General features: G+C 51.0%; 1 protein-coding gene across 1 annotated transcript in view; it reads left to right on the forward strand.

Moving 5' to 3' along the window:
* LOC138512913 (GLIPR1-like protein 2) overlaps positions 1–24,108 on the forward strand; it is a 161,360-nt gene that overhangs the window by 14,837 nt on the left and 122,415 nt on the right. The window contains exon 2 of the mRNA XM_069627682.1: positions 19,891–20,130. Within this exon, the coding sequence (XP_069483783.1) occupies positions 19,891–20,130 (240 nt within the window). The remainder of the gene's footprint in view (positions 1–19,890; positions 20,131–24,108) is intronic.

Here is a 24,108-nt window from a genome sequence, read left to right on the forward strand (position 1 = left end):
CCCCCCCTGGGGCCTGGTGCTGGTAGTGGCAGTATTACTCTGTCTAGTCCCCCCCTGGGGCCTGGTGCTGGTAGTGGCAGTATTACTCTGTCTAGTCCCCCTCCCTGGGGCCTGGTGCTGGTAGTGGCAGTATTACTCTGTCTAGTCCCCCTCCCTGGGGCCTGGTGCTGGTAGTGGCAGTATTACTCTGTCTAGTCCCCCTCCCTGGGGCCTGGTGCTGGTAGTGGCAGTATTACTCTGTCTAGTCCCCCTCCCTGGGGCCTGGTGCTGGTAGTGGCAGTATTACTCTGTCTAGTCCCCCCCCTGGCGCCTGGTGCTGGTAGTGGCAGTATTACTCTGTCTAGTCCCCCCCTGGGGCCTGGTGCTGGTAGTGGCAGTATTACTCTGTCTAGTCCCCCTCCCTGGGGCCTGGTGCTGGTAGTGGCAGTATTACTCTGTCTAGTCCCCCCCCTGGGACCTGGTGCTGGTAGTGGCAGTATTACTCTGTCTAGTTCCCCCCCTCTGGGGCCTGGTGCTGGTAGTGGCAGTATTACTCTGTCTAGTCCCCCCCTGGGGCCTGGTGCTGGTAGTGGCAGTATTACTCTGTCTAGTCTCCCCCCCCTGGGGCCTGGTGCTGGTAGTGGCAGTATTACTCTGTCTAGTCCCCCCCCCTGGGGCCTGGTGCTGGTAGTGGCAGTATTACTCTGTCTAGTCCCCCCCCTGGGGCCTGGTGCTGGTAGTGGCAGTATTACTCTGTCTAGTCCCCCCCCCTGGGGCCTGGTGCTGGTAGTGGCAGTATTAGTCTGTCTAGTCCTCCCCCCCCCGGGGCCTGGTGCTGGTGGCAGTATTACTCTGTCTAGTCCAGGCAGCCTGGTGCTGGTGGCAGTATTACTCGGTCTAGTCCAGGCGGCCTGGTGCTGGTGGCAGTATTACTGTCTAGTCCCCCCTGGGGCCTGGTGCTGGTAGTATTACTCTGTCTAGTCCCCCCTGGTGCTGGTGGCAGTATTACTCTGTCTAGTCCAGGCCGCCTGGTGCTGGTGCCAGTATTACTCTGTCTAGTCCCCCCCTGGGGCGTGGTGCTGGTGCCAGTATTACTCTGTCTAGTCCCCCCTGGGGCCTGGTGCTGGTGCCAGTATTACTCTGTCTAGTCCAGGCCGCCTGGTGCTGGTGCCAGTATTACTCTGTCTAGTCCCCCCCTCTGGGACGTGGTGCTGGTGGCAGTATTACTCTGTCTAGCCCCCCCCCCCGGGCCTGATGCTGGTGGCAGTATTACTGCCTAGTCCCCCCTGGGGCCTGGTGCTGTGGCAGTATTACTCTGTGTAGTTCAGGCCCCCTGGGGCATGGTGCAGGTGGCAATATTACTATGTCTAGTCCAGGCCGCCTGGTGCTGGTGGCAGTATTACTGTCTAGTCCAGGCCGCCTGGTGCTGGTGGCAGTATTACTCTGTCTAGTCCCCCCTAGGGCATGGTGCTGGTGGCAGTATTACTGTCTAGTCCCCCCCCGGGGGCGTGGTGCTGGTGGCAGTATTACTCTGTCTAGCCCCCCCCCGGGCCTGGTGCTGGTGGCAATATTACTGTCTAGTCCCCCCTGGGCCTGGTGCTGGTGGCAGTATTACTCTGTCTAGTCCCCCCGGGGCCTGGTGCTGGTGGCAGTATTACTATCTAGTCCAGGCCGCATGTGGCATGGTGCTGGTGGTAGTATTACTGTCTAGTCCCCCCCCTGGGGCCTGGTGGCAGTATTACTGTCTAGTCCAGGCTGCCTGGTGCTGGTGGCCGTATTACTCTGTCTAGTCCCCCCCCGGGGCCTGGTGCTGGTGGCAGTATTACTGTCTAGTCCAGGCCGCCTGGTGCTGGTGGCCGTATTACTCTGTCTAGTCCCCCCCCGGGGGCCTGGTGCTGGTGGCAGTATTACTCTCTCTAGTCCCCCCCCCGGGTGCGTGGTGCTGGTGGCAGTATTACTCTGTCTAGCCCCCCCTGGGGCCTGGTGCTGGTGGCAGTATTACGCTGTCTACTCCCCCCGGGGTCTGGTGGTGGTGGCAGTATTACTGTCTAGTCCCCCCCGGGGCCTGGTGCTGGTGGCAGTATTACTGTCTAGTCCCCCCCGGGCCTGGTGCTGGTGGCAGTATTACTCTGTCTAGTCCGCCCCCCCTTTGGGGCGTGGTGCTGGTGGCAGTATTACTCTGTCTAGTCAGGCCGCCTGGGGCATGGTGCTGGTGGCAGTATTAATCTGTCTAGTCCCCCCCTGGGGCCTGGTGCTGGTGCCAGTATTACTGTCCAGTCTCCCCCTGGGGCCTGGTGCTGGTGCCAGTATTACTGTCCAGTCTCCCCCTGGGGCCTGGTGCTGGTAGTGGCAGTATTACTCTGTCTAGTCCCCCTTCCCTGGGGCCTGGTGCTGGTGCCAGTATTACTCTGTCTAGTCCCCCCCCCCCCGGGGCCTGGTGCTGGTGGCAGTATTACTGTCCAGTCTCCCCCTGGTGCTGGTAGTGGCAGTATTACTCTGTCTAGTCTAGGCCGCCTGGTGCTGGTGCCAGTATTACTCTGTCTAGTCCCCCCTGGGGCCTGGTGCTGGTAGTATTACTCTGTCTAGTCCCCCCCCCTGGGGCTTGGTGCTGGTGCCAGTATTACTTTGTCTAGTCCCCCCCCCCGGGGCCTGGTGCTGGTGGCAGTATTACTGTCCAGTCTCCCCCTGGTGCTGGTAGTGGCAGTGTTACTCTGTCTAGTCTAGGCCGCCTGGTGCTGGTGCCAGTATTACTCTGTCTAGTCCCCCCTGGGGCCTGGTGCTGGTAGTATTACTCTGTCTAGTCCCCCCCCCTGGGGCCTGGTGCTGGTGGCAGTATTACTCTGTCTAGTCCAGGCCGCCTGGTGCTGGTGCCAGTATTACTCTGTCTAGTCCCCCCTGGGGCCTGGTGCTGGTGCCAGTATTACTCTGTCTAGTCCCCCCCTGGGGCCTGGTGCTGGCAGCAGTATTACTCTGTCTAGTCCGTCCCCCCCCCCCGGGGCCTGGTGCTGGTGGCAGTATTACTCTGTCTAGTCCAGGCCGCCTGGTGCTGGTGCCAGTATTACTCTGTCTAGTCCCCCCTGGGGCCTGGTGCTGGTGCCAGTATTACTCTGTCTAGTCCCCCCCTGGGGCCTGGTGCTGGCAGCAGTATTACTCTGTCTAGTCCAGGCCGCCTGGGGCCTGGTGCTGGTGCCAGTATTACTCTGTCTAGTCCCCCCCTGGGGCCTGGTGCTGGTGCCAGTATTACTGTCCAGTCTCCCCCTGGGGCCTGGTGCTGGTGCCAGTATTACTGTCCAGTCTCCCCCTGGGGCCTGGTGCTGGTAGTGGCAGTATTACTCTGTCTAGTCCCCCCCCGGGGCCTGGTGCTGGTGGCAGTATTACTCTGTCTAGTCCCCCCCTGGGGCCTGGTGCTGGTGCCAGTATTACTGTCCAGTCTCCCCCTGGGGCCTGGTGCTGGTGCCAGTATTACTGTCCAGTCTCCCCCTGGGGCCTGGTGCTGGTAGTGGCAGTATTACTCTGTCTAGTCCCCCCCCGGGGCCTGGTGCTGGTGGCAGTATTACTCTGTCTAGTCCCCCCCCCCCCGGGGCCTGGTGCTGGTGGCAGTATTACTCTGTCTAGTCCCCCCGGGGTGTGGTGCTGGTGCCAGTATTACTGTCCAGTCTCCCCCTGGGTCCTGGTGCTGGTAGTGGCAGTATTACTCTGTCTAGTCCCCCCCGGGGTGTGGTGCTGGTGCCAGTATTACTGTCCAGTCTCCCCCTGGGGCCTTGTGCTGGTAGTGGCAGTATTACTCTGTCAAGTCCCCCCCCTGGGGCCTAGTGCTGGTGCCAGTATTACTCTGTCTAGTCCCCCCCCCAGGGGCCTGGTGCTGGTGGCAGTATTACTGTCCATTCTCCCCCTGGGGCCTGGTGCTGGTAGTGGCAGTATTACTCTGTCTAGTCCCCCCTAGGGCATGGTGCTGGTGGCAGTATTACTGTCTAGTCCCCCCCCGGGGGCGTGGTGCTGGTGGCAGTATTACTCTGTCTAGCCCCCCCCCCCGGGCCTGGTGCTGGTGGCAGTATTACTGTCTAGTCCCCCCGGGGCCTGGTGCTGGTGGCAGTATTACTCTGTCTAGTCCCCCCGGGGCCTGGTGCTGGTGGCAGTATTACTATCTAGTCCAGGCCGCATGTGGCATGGTGCTGGTGGTAGTATTACTGTCTAGTCCCCCCCCTGGGGCCTGGTGGCAGTATTACTGTCTAGTCCAGGCTGCCTGGTGCTGGTGGCCGTATTACTCTGTCTAGTCCCCCCCCGGGGCCTGGTGCTGGTGGCAGTATTACTGTCTAGTCCAGGCCGCCTGGTGCTGGTGGCCGTATTACTCTGTCTAGTCCCCCCCCGGGGGCCTGGTGCTGGTGGCAGTATTACGCTGTCTACTCCCCCCGGGGTCTGGTGGTGGTGGCAGTATTACTGTCTAGTCCCCCCCGGGGCCTGGTGCTGGTGGCAGTATTACTGTCTAGTCCCCCCCGGGCCTGGTGCTGGTGGCAGTATTACTCTGTCTAGTCCGCCCCCCCTTTGGGGCGTGGTGCTGGTGGCAGTATTACTCTGTCTAGTCAGGCCGCCTGGGGCATGGTGCTGGTGGCAGTATTAATCTGTCTAGTCCCCCCCTGGGGCCTGGTGCTGGTGCCAGTATTACTGTCCAGTCTCCCCCTGGGGCCTGGTGCTGGTGCCAGTATTACTGTCCAGTCTCCCCCTGGGGCCTGGTGCTGGTAGTGGCAGTATTACTCTGTCTAGTCCCACTTCCCTGGGGCCTGGTGCTGGTGCCAGTATTACTCTGTCTAGTCCCCCCCCCCCGGGGCCTGGTGCTGGTGGCAGTATTACTGTCCAGTCTCCCCCTGGTGCTGGTAGTGGCAGTATTACTCTGTCTAGTCTAGGCCGCCTGGTGCTGGTGCCAGTATTACTCTGTCTAGTCCCCCCTGGGGCCTGGTGCTGGTAGTATTACTCTGTCTAGTCCCCCCCCCTGGGGCTTGGTGCTGGTGCCAGTATTACTTTGTCTAGTCCCCCCCCCCGGGGCCTGGTGCTGGTGGCAGTATTACTGTCCAGTCTCCCCCTGGTGCTGGTAGTGGCAGTGTTACTCTGTCTAGTCCCCCCTGGGGCCTGGTGCTGGTAGTATTACTCTGTCTAGTCCCCCCCCCTGGGGCCTGGTGCTGGTGGCAGTATTACTCTGTCTAGTCCAGGCCGCCTGGTGCTGGTGCCAGTATTACTCTGTCTAGTCCCCCCTGGGGCCTGGTGCTGGTGCCAGTATTACTCTGTCTAGTCCCCCCCTGGGGCCTGGTGCTGGCAGCAGTATTACTCTGTCTAGTCCGTCCCCCCCCCCGGGGCCTGGTGCTGGTGGCAGTATTACTCTGTCTAGTCCAGGCCGCCTGGTGCTGGTGCCAGTATTACTCTGTCTAGTCCCCCCTGGGGCCTGGTGCTGGTGCCAGTATTACTCTGTCTAGTCCCCCCCTGGGGCCTGGTGCTGGCAGCAGTATTACTCTGTCTAGTCCAGGCCGCCTGGGGCCTGGTGCTGGTGCCAGTATTACTCTGTCTAGTCCCCCCCTGGGGCCTGGTGCTGGTGCCAGTATTACTGTCCAGTCTCCCCCTGGGGCCTGGTGCTGGTGCCAGTATTACTGTCCAGTCTCCCCCTGGGGCCTGGTGCTGGTAGTGGCAGTATTACTCTGTCTAGTCCCCCCCCGGGGCCTGGTGCTGGTGGCAGTATTACTCTGTCTAGTCCCCCCCTGGGGCCTGGTGCTGGTGCCAGTATTACTGTCCAGTCTCCCCCTGGGGCCTGGTGCTGGTGCCAGTATTACTGTCCAGTCTCCCCCTGGGGCCTGGTGCTGGTAGTGGCAGTATTACTCTGTCTAGTCCCCCCCCGGGGCCTGGTGCTGGTGGCAGTATTACTCTGTCTAGTCCCCCCCCCCCCGGGGCCTGGTGCTGGTGGCAGTATTACTCTGTCTAGTCCCCCCGGGGTGTGGTGCTGGTGCCAGTATTACTGTCCAGTCTCCCCCTGGGGCCTGGTGCTGGTAGTGGCAGTATTACTCTGTCTAGTCCCCCCCGGGGTGTGGTGCTGGTGCCAGTATTACTGTCCAGTCTCCCCCTGGGGCCTTGTGCTGGTAGTGGCAGTATTACTCTGTCAAGTCCCCCCCCCTGGGGCCTAGTGCTGGTGCCAGTATTACTCTGTCTAGTCCCCCCCCCAGGGGCCTGGTGCTGGTGGCAGTATTACTGTCCATTCTCCCCCTGGGGCCTGGTGCTGGTAGTGGCAGTATTACTCTAGTTCCCCCCCTGGTGCTGGTGCCAGTATTACTGTCCAGTCTCCCCCTGGGGCCTGGTGCTGGTGCCAGTATTACTGTCCAGTCTCCCCCTGGGGCCTGGTGCTGGTAGTGGCAGTATTACTCTAGTCCCCCCCCCCCGGTGCTGGTGCCAGTATTACTGTCCAGTCTCCCCCTGGGGCCTGGTGCTTGTGCCAGTATTACTGTCCAGTCTCCCCCTTGGGCCTGGTGCTGGTGCCAGTATTACTGTCCAGTCTCCCCCTGGGCCCTGGTGCTGGTGCCAGTATTACTGTCCAGTCTCCCCCTGGGGCCTGGTGCTGGTGCCAGTATTGCTCTGTCCAGTCCCCCCCCCCGGGGCCTGGTGCTGGTGCCAGTATTACTGTCTAGTCCCCCCCCCGGGGCCTGGTGCTGGTGCCAGTATTACTCTGTCTAGTCCCCCCCGGGGTGTGGTGCTGGTGCCAGTATTACTGTCCAGTCTCCCCCTGGGGCCTGGTGCTGGTAGTGGCAGTATTACTCTGTCTAGTCCCCTCCGGGGTGTGGTGCTGGTGCCAGTATTACTGTCCAGTCTCCCCCTGGGGCCTTGTGCTGGTAGTGGCAGTATTACTCTGTCAAGTCCCCCCCCCGGGGCCTGGTGCTGGTGCCAGTATTACTGTCCATTCTCCCCCTGGGGCCTGGTGCTGGTAGTGGCAGTATTACTCTAGTTCCCCCCCCTGGTGCTGGCGCCAGTATTACTGTCCAGTCTCCCCCTGGGGCTGGTGCTGGTGCCAGTATTACTGTCCAGTCTCCCCCTGGGGCCTGGTGCTGGTAGTGGCAGTATTACTCTAGTCCCCCCCCGGTGCTGGTGCCAGTATTACTGTCCAGTCTCCCCCTGGGGCCTGGTGCTTGTGCCAGTATTACTGTCCAGTCTCCCCCTGGGGCCTGGTGCTTGTGCCAGTATTACTGTCCAGTCTCCCCCTTGGGCCTGGTGCTGGTGCCAGTATTACTGTCCAGTCTCCCCCTGGGCCCTGGTGCTGGTGCCAGTATTACTCTGTCCAGTTCCCCCTCCCGGGGCCTGGTGCTGGTGCCAGTATTACTGTCTAGTCCCCCCTGGGGCCTGGTGCTGGTGCCAGTATTACTGTCTAGTCCCCCCTGGGGCCTGGTGCTGGTGGCAGTATTACTGTCTAGTCCCCCCTGGGGCCTGGTGCTGGTGGCAGTATTACACTGTCTAGTCCCCCCCTGGGGCCTGTGGCTGGTGGCAGTATTACACTGTCTAGTCCACCCCTGGGGCCTGGTGCAAGTGCCAGTATTACTCTGTCTAGTCCCCCCCTGGGGCCTGGTGCAAGTGCCAGTATTACTGTCTAGTCCCCCCCTGGGGCCCGGTGCTGGTGGCAGTATTAGCCTGTCTAGTCCCCCCCTGGGGCCTGGTGCTGGTGGCAGTATTACTCTGTCTAGTTCCCCCCCCTGGGGCCTGGTGCAAGTGCCAGTATTACTCTGTCTAGTCCCCCCCTGGGGCCTGGTGCAAGTGCCAGTATTACTCTGTCTAGTCCCCCCCTGGAGCCTGGTGCTGGTGCCAGTATTACTGTCCAGTCTCCCCCCGGGGCCTGGTGCTGGTGCCAGTATTACTGTCCAGTCTCCCCCCGGGGCCTGGTGCTGGTAGTGGCAGTACTACTCTGTCTAGTCCCCCCCTGGGGCCTGGTGCTGGTGGCAGTATTACTCTGTCTAGTTCAGGCCGCCTGGGGTATGGTGCTGGTGACAGTATTACTGTCTAGTCCCCCCCTGGGGCATGGTGCTGGTGGCAGTATTACTGTCTAGTCCAGGCCCCGTGGGGCCTGGTGCTGGTGGCAGTATTACTCTGTCTTGTCCAGGCCCCCTGGGGCCTGGTGCTGGTGGCAGTATTACTGTCTAGCCCCCCCTGGGGCCTGGTGCTGTGGCAGTATTACTCTGTCTAGTCCCCCCCTGGGGCCTGGTGCAAGTGCCAGTATTACTGTCTAGTCCCCCCCTGGGGCCCGGTGCTGGTGGCAGTATTAGCCTGTCTAGTCCCCCCCTGGGGCCTGGTGCTGGTGGCAGTATTACTCTGTCTAGTTCCCCCCCCTGGGGCCTGGTGCTGGTGGCAGTATTACTCTGTCTAGTTCAGGCCGCCTGGGGTATGGTGCTGGTGACAGTATTACTGTCTAGTCCCCCCTGGGGCATGGTGCTGGTGGCAGTATTACTGTCTAGTCCAGGCCCCGTGGGGCCTGGTGCTGGTGGCAGTATTACTCTGTCTTGTCCAGGCCCCCTGGGGCCTGGTGCTGGTGGCAGTATTACTGTCTAGCCCCCCCTGGGGCCTGGTGCTGTGGCAGTATTACTCTGTGTAGTTCGGGCCCCCTGGGGCATGGTGCTGGTGGCAGTATTACTATGTCTAGTCCATGCCGCCTGGGACCTGGTGCTGGTGGCAGTATTACTGTCTAGTCCAGGCCGCCTGGTGCTGGTGGCAGTATTACTCTGTCTAGTCCCCCCTAGGGCATGGTGCTGGTGGCAGTATTACTCTGTCTAGTCCCCCCTGGGGAATGGTGCTGGTGGTAGTATTACTCTGTCTAGTCCAGGCAGCCTGTGGCCTGATGCTGGTGGCAGTTTTACTGTCTAATCCAGGCCGCCTGGTGCTGGTGGCAGTATTACTTTGTCTAGTCCCCCCCCCCCGGGGGCGTGGTGCTGGTGGCAGTATTACCCTGTCTATCCCCCCCCTGGGGCCTGGTGCTGGTGGCAGTATTACTGTCTAGTCCCCCCGGGGCCTGGTGCTGGTGGCAGTATTACTATTTAGTCCAGGCCGCCTGTGGCATGGTGCTGGTGGTAGTATTACTCTGTCTAGTCCCCCCCCCCCCCCCCGGGGCCTGGTGCTGGTGGCAGTATTACTCTGTCTAGTCCCCCCTGGTCCTGGTGGCAGTATTACTCTGTATAGTCTCCCCCTGGGGCCTGATGCTGGTGGCAGTATTACTGTCTAGTCCCCCCGGGGCCTGGTGCTGGTGGCAGTATTACTCTGTCTAGTCCCCCCCTGGGGCCTGGTGCTGGTGGCAGTATTACTGTCTAGTCCCCCTGGGGCCTGGTGCTGGTGGCAGTATTACTGTCTAGTCCAGGCCGCCTGGGGCCTGGTACTGGTGGCAGTATTACTCTGTCTAGTCCCCCCCTGGGGCCTGGTGCTGGTAGTATTACTCAGTCTAGTCCAAGCCGCCTGGGGCCTGGTGCTGGTGGCAGTATTACTGTCTAGTCCAGGCCGCCTAGTGCTGGTGGTAGTATTACTCTGTCTAGTCTCCCCCTGGGGCCTGGTGCTGGTGGCAGTATTACTCAGTCCAGGCCCCCTCACTCTGAGGCCTCAAGTTTCCTACGGCCACCGGTCAGAGGCACATCCCACCGGGCCTGGTCCTGATTTGAACTTTGGGACTTGGGAGTTTTATTATTTTTCGAATGATGAACATAGTTTTACTAGCTTTCGAATGGGAGGAAAAAAACAAGTCTCTCAATCCAGGGACAGGCTTGGTTGCCCTTGGCCACGGGAAACTTGAGAGGTCTGATTATTATATTTTTTTTTTACATCATCCCAGCAACTCCACCAACAGGAGAGGCAAGAACTTCGAGTTTGAGAAACACACATTTGTTTTATTATGACTGCACATAAACGAGAGAGGTGGGTGCAGCTATCATTCTCTTTGCTACGCCCACCTCCTTGTTTTTAATGCGAGGGGCAGGACCATGCAGGACCTTTCCCACGGAATGCCACCACATCTCCCCCTTGGAGGGTCAAGGCTGCCGCCGGAGTAAGACAAGTGCCTGCCTCTCCCACCGACCTCTTAGAAAAGGCCCTGCTACCGATTTCCCCACCTTTGTAAGAGATCACTGGGAGAGCAGGGCTGGCAGACGTTTTTCTCCGCCACCCTCTCATTTTGATCTTTAAATCGGTGGCTCTGACCCCTGCAGGAAGGCCTGGCACAACGTGGTTGCAAATCCCCACCTAACAGAGATGGTCGCTGCTGCATTCCGAGAGCTGCCTACAGGGTTTGGTTAGCACCTTGGATTAAGAAACCAAAAAGAGTTTGGTGCAGGAAAACTAATGATTACAATGCGCTTGCACTGGTGGGAGGGAGACTCCGCTGAAGATCACTTTTTGGAGACTATGAGGGAATTGTCCCACACTTTAGGCCATTTATAGAAAGTGAAGATGACCAAAATTCACATGCCAAAACGCAGGTGCAATAATAACCACTTCCAACTGGAGGAAGGGAATTTCTACCAATGTAAAATGAGAACCAGTCTCTCCAACAGAGGTTCACTCAAGAGGCATGAATAGTCACTATCTGGTTCCAAGAATATCGCCAGTGCCCTCACTGTCAATAAGCAGACACATGTACTACTGCCCAAAGCACTCTTCTTTAAAGAAGCCAAGACCTCTTGTGCCACATGAGGACATTTCAGAGGCATCCCCCTCCACGTTGTACATCCTAATTGTCTGCGACTCCTAATACTTGCCTAAGAGGAACCATATTTCTCACTGAAGAATTGGGTTTTAATTATATGCCAATTCCAAAGCAATGCACATTAGTATGTTTACATGGTTCATTGAGGGCCACTCAACTAAACTAGTGCAAAGTTATATATGTCTTGGGTTGACTTTTCATAATAAGGGTACACGGATTGGACATACGGACTGATTAAAAAAAAATTAATAAGTGCGGCGGCAATAGTATGTAGCCATTCATTAAATCCTATAAGTGTATGGTGGCAGCCATGATTTTATATGAGTTAGAAACTTGGGCTTTTCACAACAACCTATGGTTAAAAAAAACTTGAATGCCACTACTGGCAACTGGTTTTAGGGATCCTAATATGTACTTCAATAGAATTTGTGTGAATTAAGGTCTGACCCTTTGGCATAATGGGAACAGGACAAACATTCGGAAGCCACCATTTTAAGCTCTATGCTAAAATAAGGATCGTCCGAAAGAAAGCCGTTGGGGGGGGGAGGAGGGGGGAGTTCTACGGAACTGCCGTAGTCTATTTAAACATTACATACACGCGGGTTCTTGAAATGGACACAGTGGAAGCAAAAGATCTAATCCAAGCAAAGGTCAGAGTTCAAATATTCCATATATAATGCCAACCCGAGGCAACTGAAACTATTTATTTATTTATTTATTCGCATTTGTTAAGCACACAGGCAGCCCAGAGGGCATCGTGGTGCTTGTTACAGATATGAACATGACTTGTTATACATACAGAAAAGTCATTACTTAGTTGCAAGAGAAAAGTAGTAGCTACAGGAGGGGAGGAGAGGAGAGGAGGAGGAGAGGGTCAGAGGCATGACGTTGGAGGAGTTAGTTGAACAAGGTAGTTTTCAGTTTTTTTCAGAAGGCAGTGAGAGAGGTTTCTGCTCTGAGCGTGCTAGGTAGTGCGTTCCATAGCTTGGGGGCGATGTAGGGGAAGCTTCTAGTGTGGATGAGGGTATGGAGCGGAAGTGTATGTGGAGCGAATGAGTGTTTGGTGCGGATGAATATGTGGAGCGGATGAGTGTGTCAAGCGGCTGAATGTGTGGTGTGGATGAGTGTGCGTAACAGATGAATGCATGGAGCGGACAAATACATAGACCAGATGAGTGTGTGGAATGGATCGACACGCAGAACAGACGAGTAGTACTGTCAAGCCAACGAGTAGTATGTTGTGCCGATGAGTGGGTGGACTGGACGAGTGTGGGGACTGGACGAGTGTGGGGACTGGACGAGTGTGGGGACTGGACGAGTGTGGGGACTGGACGAGGGTGCGGACTGAACGAATATGTGGAGCAGACAAGTGTATATGGAGCAGACGAGTGTGTGGAACGGACGAATATGTGCAACGGATGAGTATGTGCAACGGACGGACATATTATGTATGTGCACGGAACTGCGTGACATAGATATTATGCTTTGGAATGAAGGGAACATTTGAAAAACATACATCATACCACACCCCACGCTTACTCTCTCCCTTACACCACCACTCAACTAGAACACAGAGATACTATGACACCATTCGGTATAACTGTTCTCATATCTACATCTCCCGCTCACTCCACATCACTCTAAGTAAACATTACTGGTTTCACACCCCCAGCCAGCCGTTCTCCTCAGGCCTAACGCAGCCACACTCGTTCTGGATAAAGCCGGCCAGAGCGAACACATACTCCTGATATCTCAACCACCACACCTACCGCTAAGAAGCAGCTACCACTCGAACTCCGCACCAGCTGCACACATACCTGGTGCGCACACGCACTTTTTTGACTCTCCCTACTCTCTCTACTGACCCGAACTTCGGTTCCCAAGGGCGTTCAACCTACCAGCGCCTTCAGACCATACCAATGGTATATAAGGCGCCATATAAATGCAAAATAACATAACATAACACCTGCTCTAGCTCGTTTGATGCGTGGGACCCTAAGTTGGTTGGTGTGGCATTGTCTCGTTGGTCCAGTGGAGTGAGATCTGACTAGCGTGTCAGACAGGTATGAAGGTGGAACAGGTTAATACATTTGTGTGCGGTGGTAAGTATTTTGAATGTAATGCACTCTTTAACAGGTAGCCAGTGTGCTTCCCTTCTGGCTTGCGCGATGTGGTCCCTTTTAGGTATATTGAGGGCTGCTCTTAGTGCATTATTTTGTGTTGTTTGGAGTTTGAGATTGGAGTTGGAGGAGCCACTAATCGATGCATTTGAGGTATGCATCCCCCAGCATTGGGACCCCTGAATATGTTTAGATATTCCCTGCTCTTAGGAAACTCAGGATGTTTATGCTAATGCAATCTTAACAAAGTGAATACATATGAAAAAAGGGGGGCTAGTGGGGACTTGATACATTTACCCACAGTTTTAGACGGGTGGGCTGGGATCCACCGGGGCCCTGGCAATATTTTTTTAAAGGGCCCCATATTGCACTGCAACCAAATGTATCGAGCAAAACCAACCCTGCTAAGTATAGTGTTGGTGGAGGAGGGGTTCTCACAAGAAAATGTGGAGAAGATGGTTCCAAAACACATTTGCCCTATATAAATATTTAAAAGTAGTTAAACATAACACAACACTGTCATATATGATTTGTAAAGAGTGAGGAATAACAAACTAAAAGCTTTGTAAGAAATGATTTTCTTAATCTCACTGAAGAGACGCGTAGTGCAAAGGCCCACAGGGAAATCTCCAGAGCTCCCCATAGGCAAGTCTGCCACTGGTATTACGAATGTGTGACTGTTTCTATAAAATCTGAGGCAATTAAAAACGTAACCCATCTCATGACAGACTGCAGCCATAGGTCCATTGTGGCTTAGAATTGTTGGGGTCTGCAGATTGGATGTGAATGAGAAAAATCTATGGATTAGAGTGCCGAACGGGGACAATATCAAGCTGATTTTGCCATGTGTACAATATTAGGAACACCGAATCACTGTGGTGTAGGAATTAATTTAAATTTTTCAAAGTGAGCATTGTTTATTTTATTGAGGTATATTATATATGGTTTGCTGCTTGTTAACATCTAGAATCTGGCCTGGTGGGCAGATTTTATAAGGCCACCCTAGTTATAGTGAACAGGGAAACTCAGAGGTTGGCCAAAACCCAATAAAGGTAGCAATGGAGGACAGTGAAGGCTATGCACAGGGGAGTGTGGTCAGAAGCCACAATGGGGGTCAATACAAGTTTGCCGGTCCAGGAACTACGGTACCGGTAAGCTTGCCAGTACTGTAGTTACCAGACCGGCAAACTAAGAGTTCTGCTCACGGGTGCCATTACGGCCGCCAGGTGTGACCTGGCGGCCGTACCGGCACCTGTGAGCAGAACTTGACGGTAGTACTGGCACCGTTATTACTGGTGCTACCGTGCTTCCCATGGCAAAGGGGACAGACAATTACCGGCACCCGGCAATGGGTAATTAACGGGTACAGCGGGGTCGGAATACCCTGGTAATTGCCCATTGCCGGTTTTACCGGCACAGCTACCTCCAAACTCGTAATGAGGCCCAATGAGTTACTACAGTGAAGCATACAATAATTCAATTTAGAAAGGAATGTAAAAAAAATACTATATTTATTCTAGACCTAAAACACACACTAGAAAATTAAACAAGTAGGTGATAATTTTGCACAACACTCACTAATAAGCATATATACAGTCACCATAGGTTCTAGTATGCATTCAATGACTTATGTTAATAAAATAAGCTAAGTAAGTGATGCAGTAAGATGGAACGAAATCACAAGAAATATGCCCTAGTTTCAAAAGTGAAATCCTTATGAAGAGTGTCAAGTCACAGTGCTTCTCCACAGAATGTATCTGATGGGATATACGTAATTACACCATGGCTTCAATTCAAAAAGTGCGCCGTGGTGTGATCACACATTATACTCCCCACATCCCTAACCCATTTCACCCACTACTTAACTTTTGGTGGCACACTTCGTTGTGTGTCGCCGACTCCTCTGTCAACCTGCAACGCCAGTTTCCTTCACTTAAGTGAATGGGAACTGGCACTGCAGAGTCCTCTTATTTTGACATCTTAATTTTGTAGAAAGTGGGGGACACCCCCACAACCCCAGATCCCATTATGGCGAACAAATATGCGGGGGACACCCCCGCAATGCCCGCCCCTTTGTCCGCTGTACAAAATGTTAGTACAGCCGGAATTCATACAATTAAACCATACATTCTTTTTATCGTTATTTTATATGGCAATAATTTGATGCAGATAAAGTACTTGTGTTGGTTAAATGTTCAAAAAGAGATGCAATAACGTTACTGGTAAGTAAATATATGTTCTTATCTTCCAGGTTCCTTCATTTGGTTTGCTCAGCGATGCCTTACTGGAAGCGGTATCAGCGCTGTTCATGGACTTCCAGGTCCATCAAGCCTTGCTTGTGGTTACACCACCACTTATGTTTTGCTCAAGCTCAGGAAGCCTTGCATCCACCTCGGTCTCTTGCGTCTCCTCTGTTTTCCGACACAACGTATCGGAAACTGCACTCGGGTTTTCTCTCTCTCATCGGACGCCGCGCTCAGCCTCCAAGATTTATGACGCTGCCGTGAGACTTCCTCAGCATATTCTGTTTGACTCACACTCTGTTTTCTTACAGTGGTTTTCTTTGTCAGAACCCTATATGTGTTCTTTCATAAGTACAATCAGAGTGTTGGGTTGACAATAACAGATTCTATTTTGTTCGTCATATCTTCTTTCACTAGATTATTTTGAAGTTTGGGTACTGATATTTATTCCAACTGCTACTCTATAACCTAGCCTACCTCTCGCATGAAGTCTGGAAGAAAAAAGCTTTAAAAAGTGATCCTGGACTCTAATCCAGGCCTACCTATAGCTGACACCTATGTCAATGCTACTTCCAGACAGACGGTCACAGATATCCTCTTGTGTCTCTTCTCATAATCTATGGACATAATTTGGAGATAATTTACAATATTGAGATATGGATGAAAGGCAATTGGATGCGCGCGAACGGTAGTAAAACAGAGCTCATGATATTTGGCTCACGCGAGCCAAACTAGGTAAACAATACAAGAGCTTCTGGATAGAAAATGCACCCATAAAGATCATTGAACAAGTAAAGACCCTGAGAATTTACCTTGAAGCATCACTTAGTGCGGAATCTCATGTTAACTACCTAAACAAGAACTGCCAATACTATGTGTGACTATTGAAGCACATTAGACCACACCTGAATGAGAACAACAGTGCGACCACAGCAAGGGCTACAATTCTATCCAGGCTAGACTATGGTAATGCTCTGATGGTAGGAGCCAATAATGGGTGCATAAACAGGTGATCCAAAACAGCGCTGTAAGAATAGACAGCAAGAAAACTAAAAGGGAACAACACATCACCCCAGACAGAATACCTCCTCACTGGCTGACAATCAATGACAAAATTACTTTTAAAGCCACAACAATAGTCCATCGATGCCTCTATGGAAGTCACTTATATATCTGAGGAAAAAGATATTCCACTACATCCCAGGCCTCCCGTTGAGATCAGTATCACTGGGGCAGATTGCTTGCCCTATGTTCAAAAGATAAATGGATTAGGTAAATCCTTCCCATTTAAAGCAGCCAAAATATGGAACGGATTACTGAAAGCAGTCAGATTAGAGAGCAGACATCTGGCCTTTAGGAAAGCTCTGAAGACAGTCAAATCAATCCAAGACAGTTAAACCCAAGAAACCCACAGGTTAAGAAAATCAGTCAGGTGTCCTGTTTTAACAATATGTTGTCTTTGTCTAAATGTATACGCCCTGATGCCCAAAGGCTTTGGTGCACTATAAATACACAAATAAATAAATATGGGAGAGTAACAGCACTTGAGTTTTAAAGAACAGGTCTTGTTGACTAGTTGGGATATGTAGTTAAGAGAGCAAAACCTCTTTAAGAGTGGATACACGATCAGAGCCAAGGAGTTCAACAATTCAATTTTCCCTTTCTGATGGTACGATAATTATCAGCATGGATTCTCAATTTTTATCAATTGAATCACATCCTACGCCTGACACCATATGTAAGGAAAGCATGGTATCAACAGTAAGACAGACACAAGTGACCACAGTTCAAGGTCATTTATTAAACCTTCACGAGGATGGGATAAACACCTATCTAAACCCAAATCTAAAGATGGGAGCAAGTTATGAACATCAAATAATAATAATGCAATCCTAATGGAGTTGTCTCACATAACAGGGCCTATACTAAAAAGAAACTATTGCCAATCCTTTCTACTCATTTACAAATAATGTGGGGTGATGTTCATGAAAAAGAAAGAAGGGTTCAGAAAATGATAAGTCGGGATGTTTGGGCCGTTGGCCTCCCCCACTTTTTCAGCATGGGACAAACCGGTTCAATTGAGCAAAGCACACACCCTGGCTTATGTGGCACGAAGATACAGTTCCATTTTTACAGTTCAAGTCCGTCTGTGTTCAAGTCTCTTTACTTATTGCAAGTCTCTTAACTCAAAGGGTCTAGTACACAAAAACACCGAAAATGTTTTTTTCCTGTTCCAGTATTCAATTTGGGTGTTCACCCTGGATCCCCTCAGCCGGGCTCAGATCCCTTCGAAAACAAAAGTTCAGATCATTCTTTCTTGGGTGACTCACGGTTCACACCGGATCCCCCTCAGCCGGGCTCTGATCCCTTTCTGTTGGTCAATTATTCTCCCTCAGCTGGGCTCGGACCAATTGCAATGTACTTTAAACTATCAAAGACTTTGAAATGTGCACAGGATTTAGGAGGACCCGTTACATGATCACTTTGATCTTAGTTCCTTTTCTTACACTCTGCATCAGTTGGATACCTAACAGAGACTTTCGAATGAGCACCCACATGACACTGGACCGCTCTGTGTAAGGTACCTTTTCTTATGTTCCAAAGTTCAATTATAACGTTCTCATATCTGCGTCACTCTTTGCAAACACCTCACACACTGTTCTCTTTGTACAATGTTGCCGCTTGCAACCTCGGTTCAAAACACAAGCTGGTTTGGTATCAGTCTTTCCGACTCACCAGCTGTGCTACTTTTTCTGAGGCTGCTTTGTTGTTGTAGCCAAGGACAGTACCACAGCGGCAATCGCTCCTCCCCACCTTGGTCATCGGCGCAGGAGAGCCCCGGTTTCCTCTGCCACACTGGGCAGGTTTGATCAGCCTTAGTTCCTGGTCTTCGGTTTCTTACTTTCCAAGGCTCATGAAAGTAATGGTCTTTAGTGCTTCCCTCCTTGCAACTCTCTATGGTCTTGCCATCTTCCCCCTTGTATGAAATTGGCATATTGAAACTGCTGTTTCCTTGTGTGTTGCCTCGCTGAGAGTATGCTTTCCTGCTCCGACTTTTATCCGTTTGGGGAAGTGTGATGAAAGTCAGGTGTGTGTAATAATCCGTAATTACATGACCTTGCCTGTCCATGGTGTTGGGACATGTCAGGTATACAGCTCTGGTGTTAGTCCGCTGTCACTCACAGTGAACTGTCAAAAGGAGTTTGTGTCGGAAAAGGGGAGGGGTATGTGAATTTCTAGGTATCCTACCTGGTAGGATGGGGAAAAGGTGTTACTGGGAAGGGGATACCTCGTCTCACCTTCCGGTGTCCCACCTCCACTCTCTGAGGACACCTCATCCAGGTGATCCTCCCCCAGTGGTCCCCCCCAGGAACTGGATCCAAAAGCGATGACTGTGTCCTGGCCACCTGGATGACAGATCCCTGGGGACTAGACGGTGAGACACCTTCTGGTTTCTCATAGACTTCACAAAAAGTTGAGGTACGGGTCTCCAGACTCGCCTTCACACACATATATATATATTAGGTACAGGTTTCCAACTCGCACAGTGCCTGGTTTGCTCTCCTTCCAGGACTTTTCAAACTGTTCTTTACAACGTAGGAGGGTTTAAAATGTGTACATTTTATTTAAGCAGTAGCCTTGTCCATGCCTTTCTTATCCATTTGCTTAATGACCCTCCACCTTCTCTTTCAATACTTTCATTCCTTGTTACAGGGCATCCCGCCCACTTTAACAGAGTCTTTAACCTTCCCCATGGTGCAGGGCATTTGCCCTGAAACGCCCCAGTGTCCTGAACTTCCCCTTTGGCCTCACTGATTTGTTTTGGCTGCTCTGGCATTCTTCGCATCGTCCCGCAGTTGCTGTGGCTTGCCGGCGGCTCAGTGGAGCATTCCGCTCCTTCTCCCCTTCTCGCCTGGTCTCCTGCATCTCCGGACAGCATTTCCAGCGTCTGGTAGATTGCTGCTTGCTTTCCAGCTTCTCGCCGACTTCACATGCAGCAAGGTTCACTCTGCAGCATCTCTCTCACCATGATTCCCTCTCTTTGCACAGTTGACAGGTATTAAAACGTCCCACTACTCTCTAGCCCCGCCAATCACTAGAACGCAGTATAGGCTTCCTGTTTTGGTAATTGTCAATACTCCAGTCTTCTTTCTCGTGTCAGTACTTTGGTATAATTTGTCAGAAGGCAACCTGATGTCAGTATAAGATGGCTGGACGGGTTCAGTACCACAATGGAAAGGAGGGGGTCATGTTTCTTGCGACCAATCACTCTCCCTCTGAGGAGGGTCCTCTCCTCCCATATGGTCTTCCCTCAGGAAGCCACCCCCAGTGTTGAGATCATATAGCCGCTGCCCTTCCCTGGCCATATGGGAAGAGAGTTCTATATATGTTAGATTTATCACAGTATTTAGAATGGCAAAGTCTTAATAATGCTAAATAGCACTAAACTGCACAGTTAATGCATGGGCACAAGGCGATCTTACCTCAGGTGGGGTTGCGGGATTGATGCGCCATATAAAGGCACCCCCCCCTCACTATCATGGTCTCACTGGTCTGCCTGGATGCAGAGAGCCGCTTGTTGCAGTAGGTAATGGTGTAGTAATAGTGGGAAGACTTGCAATTTCTGTGAATTTCCCTCAGCGTCAGAAGGCCATTGTTAAATCATGTTCCTAATGGCTGTTGCCAATACGTTAAAGATATATATTGAAAGTAACAAAGAAAATGTGAACAAGGTAAAAGAAAAAGCCCACAGGTGGTAAATAAATGACCATTTAGCCTCTTCTCGTCCATTACCCAGGGTGATTAGGGCATTGTCTAACCTATATTATGTTTTTATTTTACTTTGCAGACGTGGGACCCATCTTTAGCGATTACTGCCAGCGAATGGGCAAAGAAGTGTACTTTGTCTCCTAATGAACACCTTGACCAGGTTGGAATGGCCCATCCTCGATTCAGGACAACTGGAGAAAATATTTGGGTTGGCAATGCTGGTTCAGAACTGTCTTTCACTGAACATTTTGCAGCTGAGGCCAAATACTATGATTACAGTAAAAATGAATGTGTAGATAGCTGTCGACAATATACCCAGGTAAATTGTTTCTCTTCTATTGTTAAATGTTAAAAAAATAAGATTTTAAAGTATACCTTTTATTTTTAGGGGCAGCAGTTTGAAGTGTATACTTTATACCGAGAAATAATTTCACATGGCTGCTGATCCTGTTTGTCAAATGTTGCATGCCCTGAATATGTTAGGAAGTGGAACGTGTTTACAGTAATGGGACCAATGATAACATTTTTTGGCATAAACTATGCCAGGCTTAAGTTGCTTGTGTATGCACTGGCGTAGCTGGGGCCCCTGCAGTGCGAGCAGCCGCGCCCATGTCATGGGAGGGCCCCCTCAGACTAAAAATAATTTTTCTAACAAAAAAAAGTCAAAAACTAAAATAAAGTTTCTTTTTGAAGTCATTCTGCCTTCAATAAAGATTTTTTTTTACAGAAATATTTTTTTTTATGAAGGCAGAGTGATTAAAAAAGTGATTCTATTTCTTAATGAATTCTGAGGGCTCCCCCACCTCATGACATGGAAGCCTAAAGGCTAGTGGCAATGGGGCAGGGAGCCCTATGACTTCAAAAAGAAATAAGGCCTTATTACGAGGTCGGCGGTAACCTGCCGGTGCGACCGGCTTGTTCCCGCTGACCTTGTGACACCATTTCCGACACCTAGCTTCCCGGTGCTACTGGGACACTACAAGTCCTGGTGAACTGGGAAGCTAGGTGCTGGAAAATGTTAGTCCCCATAGGGTTCACGAAAGCACCGGCACCGCCAATAACGATGCCTGTGCTTCCGTGATGAGTCTGCCTAATGGGGCTGCTGCTCCCGCCAGGGTCAGACCTGTCAGGCGCAGCGGCCCCAGCAGGCAGACTGAGTTTGGCAGTTTGGAAACAAGGGTGCCGGTAAGCTTACTGGCACCCTTTACCACCACCCCCATAATGAGGCTCATAGTTTCTGTTTGAAATCCCTCTGCCTTCATAAACAAATCATTTCTGTTCTAATTTGCTCCTTTAACTTAAATAATTTCTTTATGAAGTCAGAGTGACTTAAAAAAGAAACCATTTATTTTTGAAATAATGGGACTCTCCTCCACCCCATGACTGGGGCCTTCTCTATCCTCTGCAGATGACAGGAACAATCATTCCTGGCTACTGCAGGTCTTGTTCACTGGACCATCGGATTGAAGGTAAGAACATGTATTTTCTTTAAATGGGTGTGCGTGCATGTAAGTGTGTGTATATGTGTGTATGTAAAGTAATGTGCATTAATGAGTGAGTGCCTGCACTCAAATGGATAGATGGCTAGGTGTGTGTGTGAGTGTATGGTGAAAAGGTGCACACTTAAATGTATGGGTGGCTGGGTTTGCGTGTGTGTGAGTATGGTGAATGGTGTGTGTGCTTGTGTTCAGGTTCTCAACAAAACCTAAATTCCGGGAGACCGCTAACCCTTCAAATGTAGGGAGAGGTGCTAACTTCAAGAGCGGTGGGGGGCAAACTTATTTGTGGGGGGGCATCTTAACTTCTTTACGCATTCCAATGAGACTATTCTAGTGCAGCTTCAATGTTACAAGCAGTTAACTCTCTCCTTTAAAACTGAAAACACCAATTTATGGGCTGCTGTGAGAATGAGCGGTCTCCTCTCCCCTCCCAACCCTTCCAATCACTCCCCTGGCATGCAAGTACTAAACCCAGATCACAATTTCAATTCCCTAAAAACAAACAGTGAAATGCTTTGTTAGTATTTGCTGGGCCTTAACGACGAAACACAGGCATCGTTTAAAATCTGTGTCCTGTTCTGTCCTTTAACGGCTTTGTAGGTCAGACAGGTCGAGTCAACATAGCCCAAAATTTCAGGGGGTGGGGAGAGGACTGAAGCCCAGTCAGATCAATAGTGTTGTGCCACTGCTTATGTTTAATGCCATGATTACTTATTGGTAATCTTCATTACTCGTATCCCCAGTCTTCCTCATCCCAGTACTTGTGTATGAAGCACTTTGCCTCATACACAAGTACTGGGATGAGGTAATGGGACATGGAGGTAACGCCTGGCTTAGTTACCTGTCATCTTCATTACTTATAGCCCCACTCTTCCTTATCCTTGTACTTACCTATGAAGGAAGGTGCCTCATACGTCAGCATTGGGACAAGGAAGAGGGACATGAAGGTAAGGCTGGGGCGATGTTCTGATTTTGGGGGTTGGGGCAGAGGGTTGAAGGGAGAGGGGATGTGTGGCGGGCAGGGATTGTGTGATAAATCGTAATGGCAATCCATCTCCAGGCTAAGCAGGCATGGTATGTGGTATTAGTGGCTAGCGAGGCATTTTGGTGCAGCCAGTCTAGTCATTTCTTAGTTTTGCTTGACTGGGCATCTCTGATAAAGCAGTTCTTCTAAGTGTAATTACCTGGCTAGACTAACATTTGGTTGCTTTCAGTCTAGCTGTTTCGTACTGTGGCATTGTATATTTTTCTGGGCATCTGTGATAAAACAACCATGATAAGAGTTATTGCTTCGAATGACATTTTGGTGCAACCAGTCTAGGTTTGTCTAAATGTGGCCTAGCCTGCTTTACTGTAATATGTTATTACGTGTCTAGACTGGTCACATTGTACAACCAGTTGGACATGTTTCATTGTGGCATGACATTTTTAATAGCTAAGCATTCAATTAATGAAAGCATTAATGTTTCTGTGCACTGTTAGTGACTTGTATGCTTGTATGTATTGTTTTTTTTTACCCTACAAAACAATTGCAAACGCTCTGGCTCTTTAGCCAATCTTTCTCAGAAAGTGTGCTGTATAATGCATTAAAACACACACATATATATATATATATATATATATATATATATATATATATATATATATATATATATGCTGCTCCTAGTACAGTGTGCAGCATACCCTTGAAGCAGCACGCTTGTGTGTATTGCGCAAGCGTGGTATTCTAGGCCAGCCCAGAGTGTGGTGCGACCCATGATTTGTTGCTGAAATGGGGGGGGCCCTCAGCATGGCTCACGGGGGGCCCCAAATGTTGTTACGGCACTGCGTGCATGGCGCATCTGGGCATGACACCTGACTTGAAAGGCTGAGTGACTGTGGGTGGGTTTGGCGCAGCGCAGGGACGTTTTTACAAGAGAGGAGGAACTGTTGCCATAGAAGAAGTGATAGAAGGCCAACATATATTTAAGTGGAGTTGAAAAGACAACGTTTAGATGGAGAGAGTTTTGTCACAAATCAGAGGTTTGGGGACTGGGGAAAGTATGTAATGTAAACTCACCCAATCCCAAAGAAGGGTAGGGATGCGCTAAAGGTGGACATTAGCATATTACTGCCACTATGGGTGAGCTGGAATTATGTAGAAACAATGAAATGACACGTTTCTTACAGTAGAATGGGGAGAAACAAAATACCATGAGTACAGGAGTATTTATCTCCTTTAGTTTATTTTGATAGGCAGGGTAGTCCTCATCAGGATAGGCATAGTGAGGAGTTTATCAAACCTTTTTGAGTTAATAAAATGGCAATTTATGAAAAACATTCACAAAGTTGTCCGCCTCACATTTCTGACCATTTATGTGGTCAGAGGTTCACTGGCACCTTCTAAATGGTGACTGAGCTCTGGGAAGGCTTCATTTATAGCCAGAAACTCCCCATCACTAATTATCTAGTGTGTTTCTGCTTTTGTGCTTACTCAAGGTATCTATTTGTGTCGAAATGACCCCAGGAGCTGTGTGTGAGGCATCAGTTTCCACAATCAAAGGCAATGCCAATTCTGTGTTTCAAAATGAGAGTGGATGTTTTCATTCGAACGAGATTGTAAAGAGCTCTCAAATCCAGATTAGAAAAATCTGTTGCATTTCGTACTGAGGTTTTTAGAGCTAAATTTTGCATATGGTATTGTCCAACTATATTCTTGGCACTGCTGGAAAACTAATGTAATAGCGTTTGACTGCTCTACCACCGGATTGTATTTGAAGCCCATCACTGGAAGGCCTGGAATGGAAATATCATTAAAA

This window comes from Ambystoma mexicanum, chromosome 12 (assembly GCF_040938575.1).
Source record: "Ambystoma mexicanum isolate Mex_15411 chromosome 12, UKY_AmexF1_1, whole genome shotgun sequence".
Lineage (NCBI taxonomy): Eukaryota > Metazoa > Chordata > Amphibia > Caudata > Ambystomatidae > Ambystoma > Ambystoma mexicanum.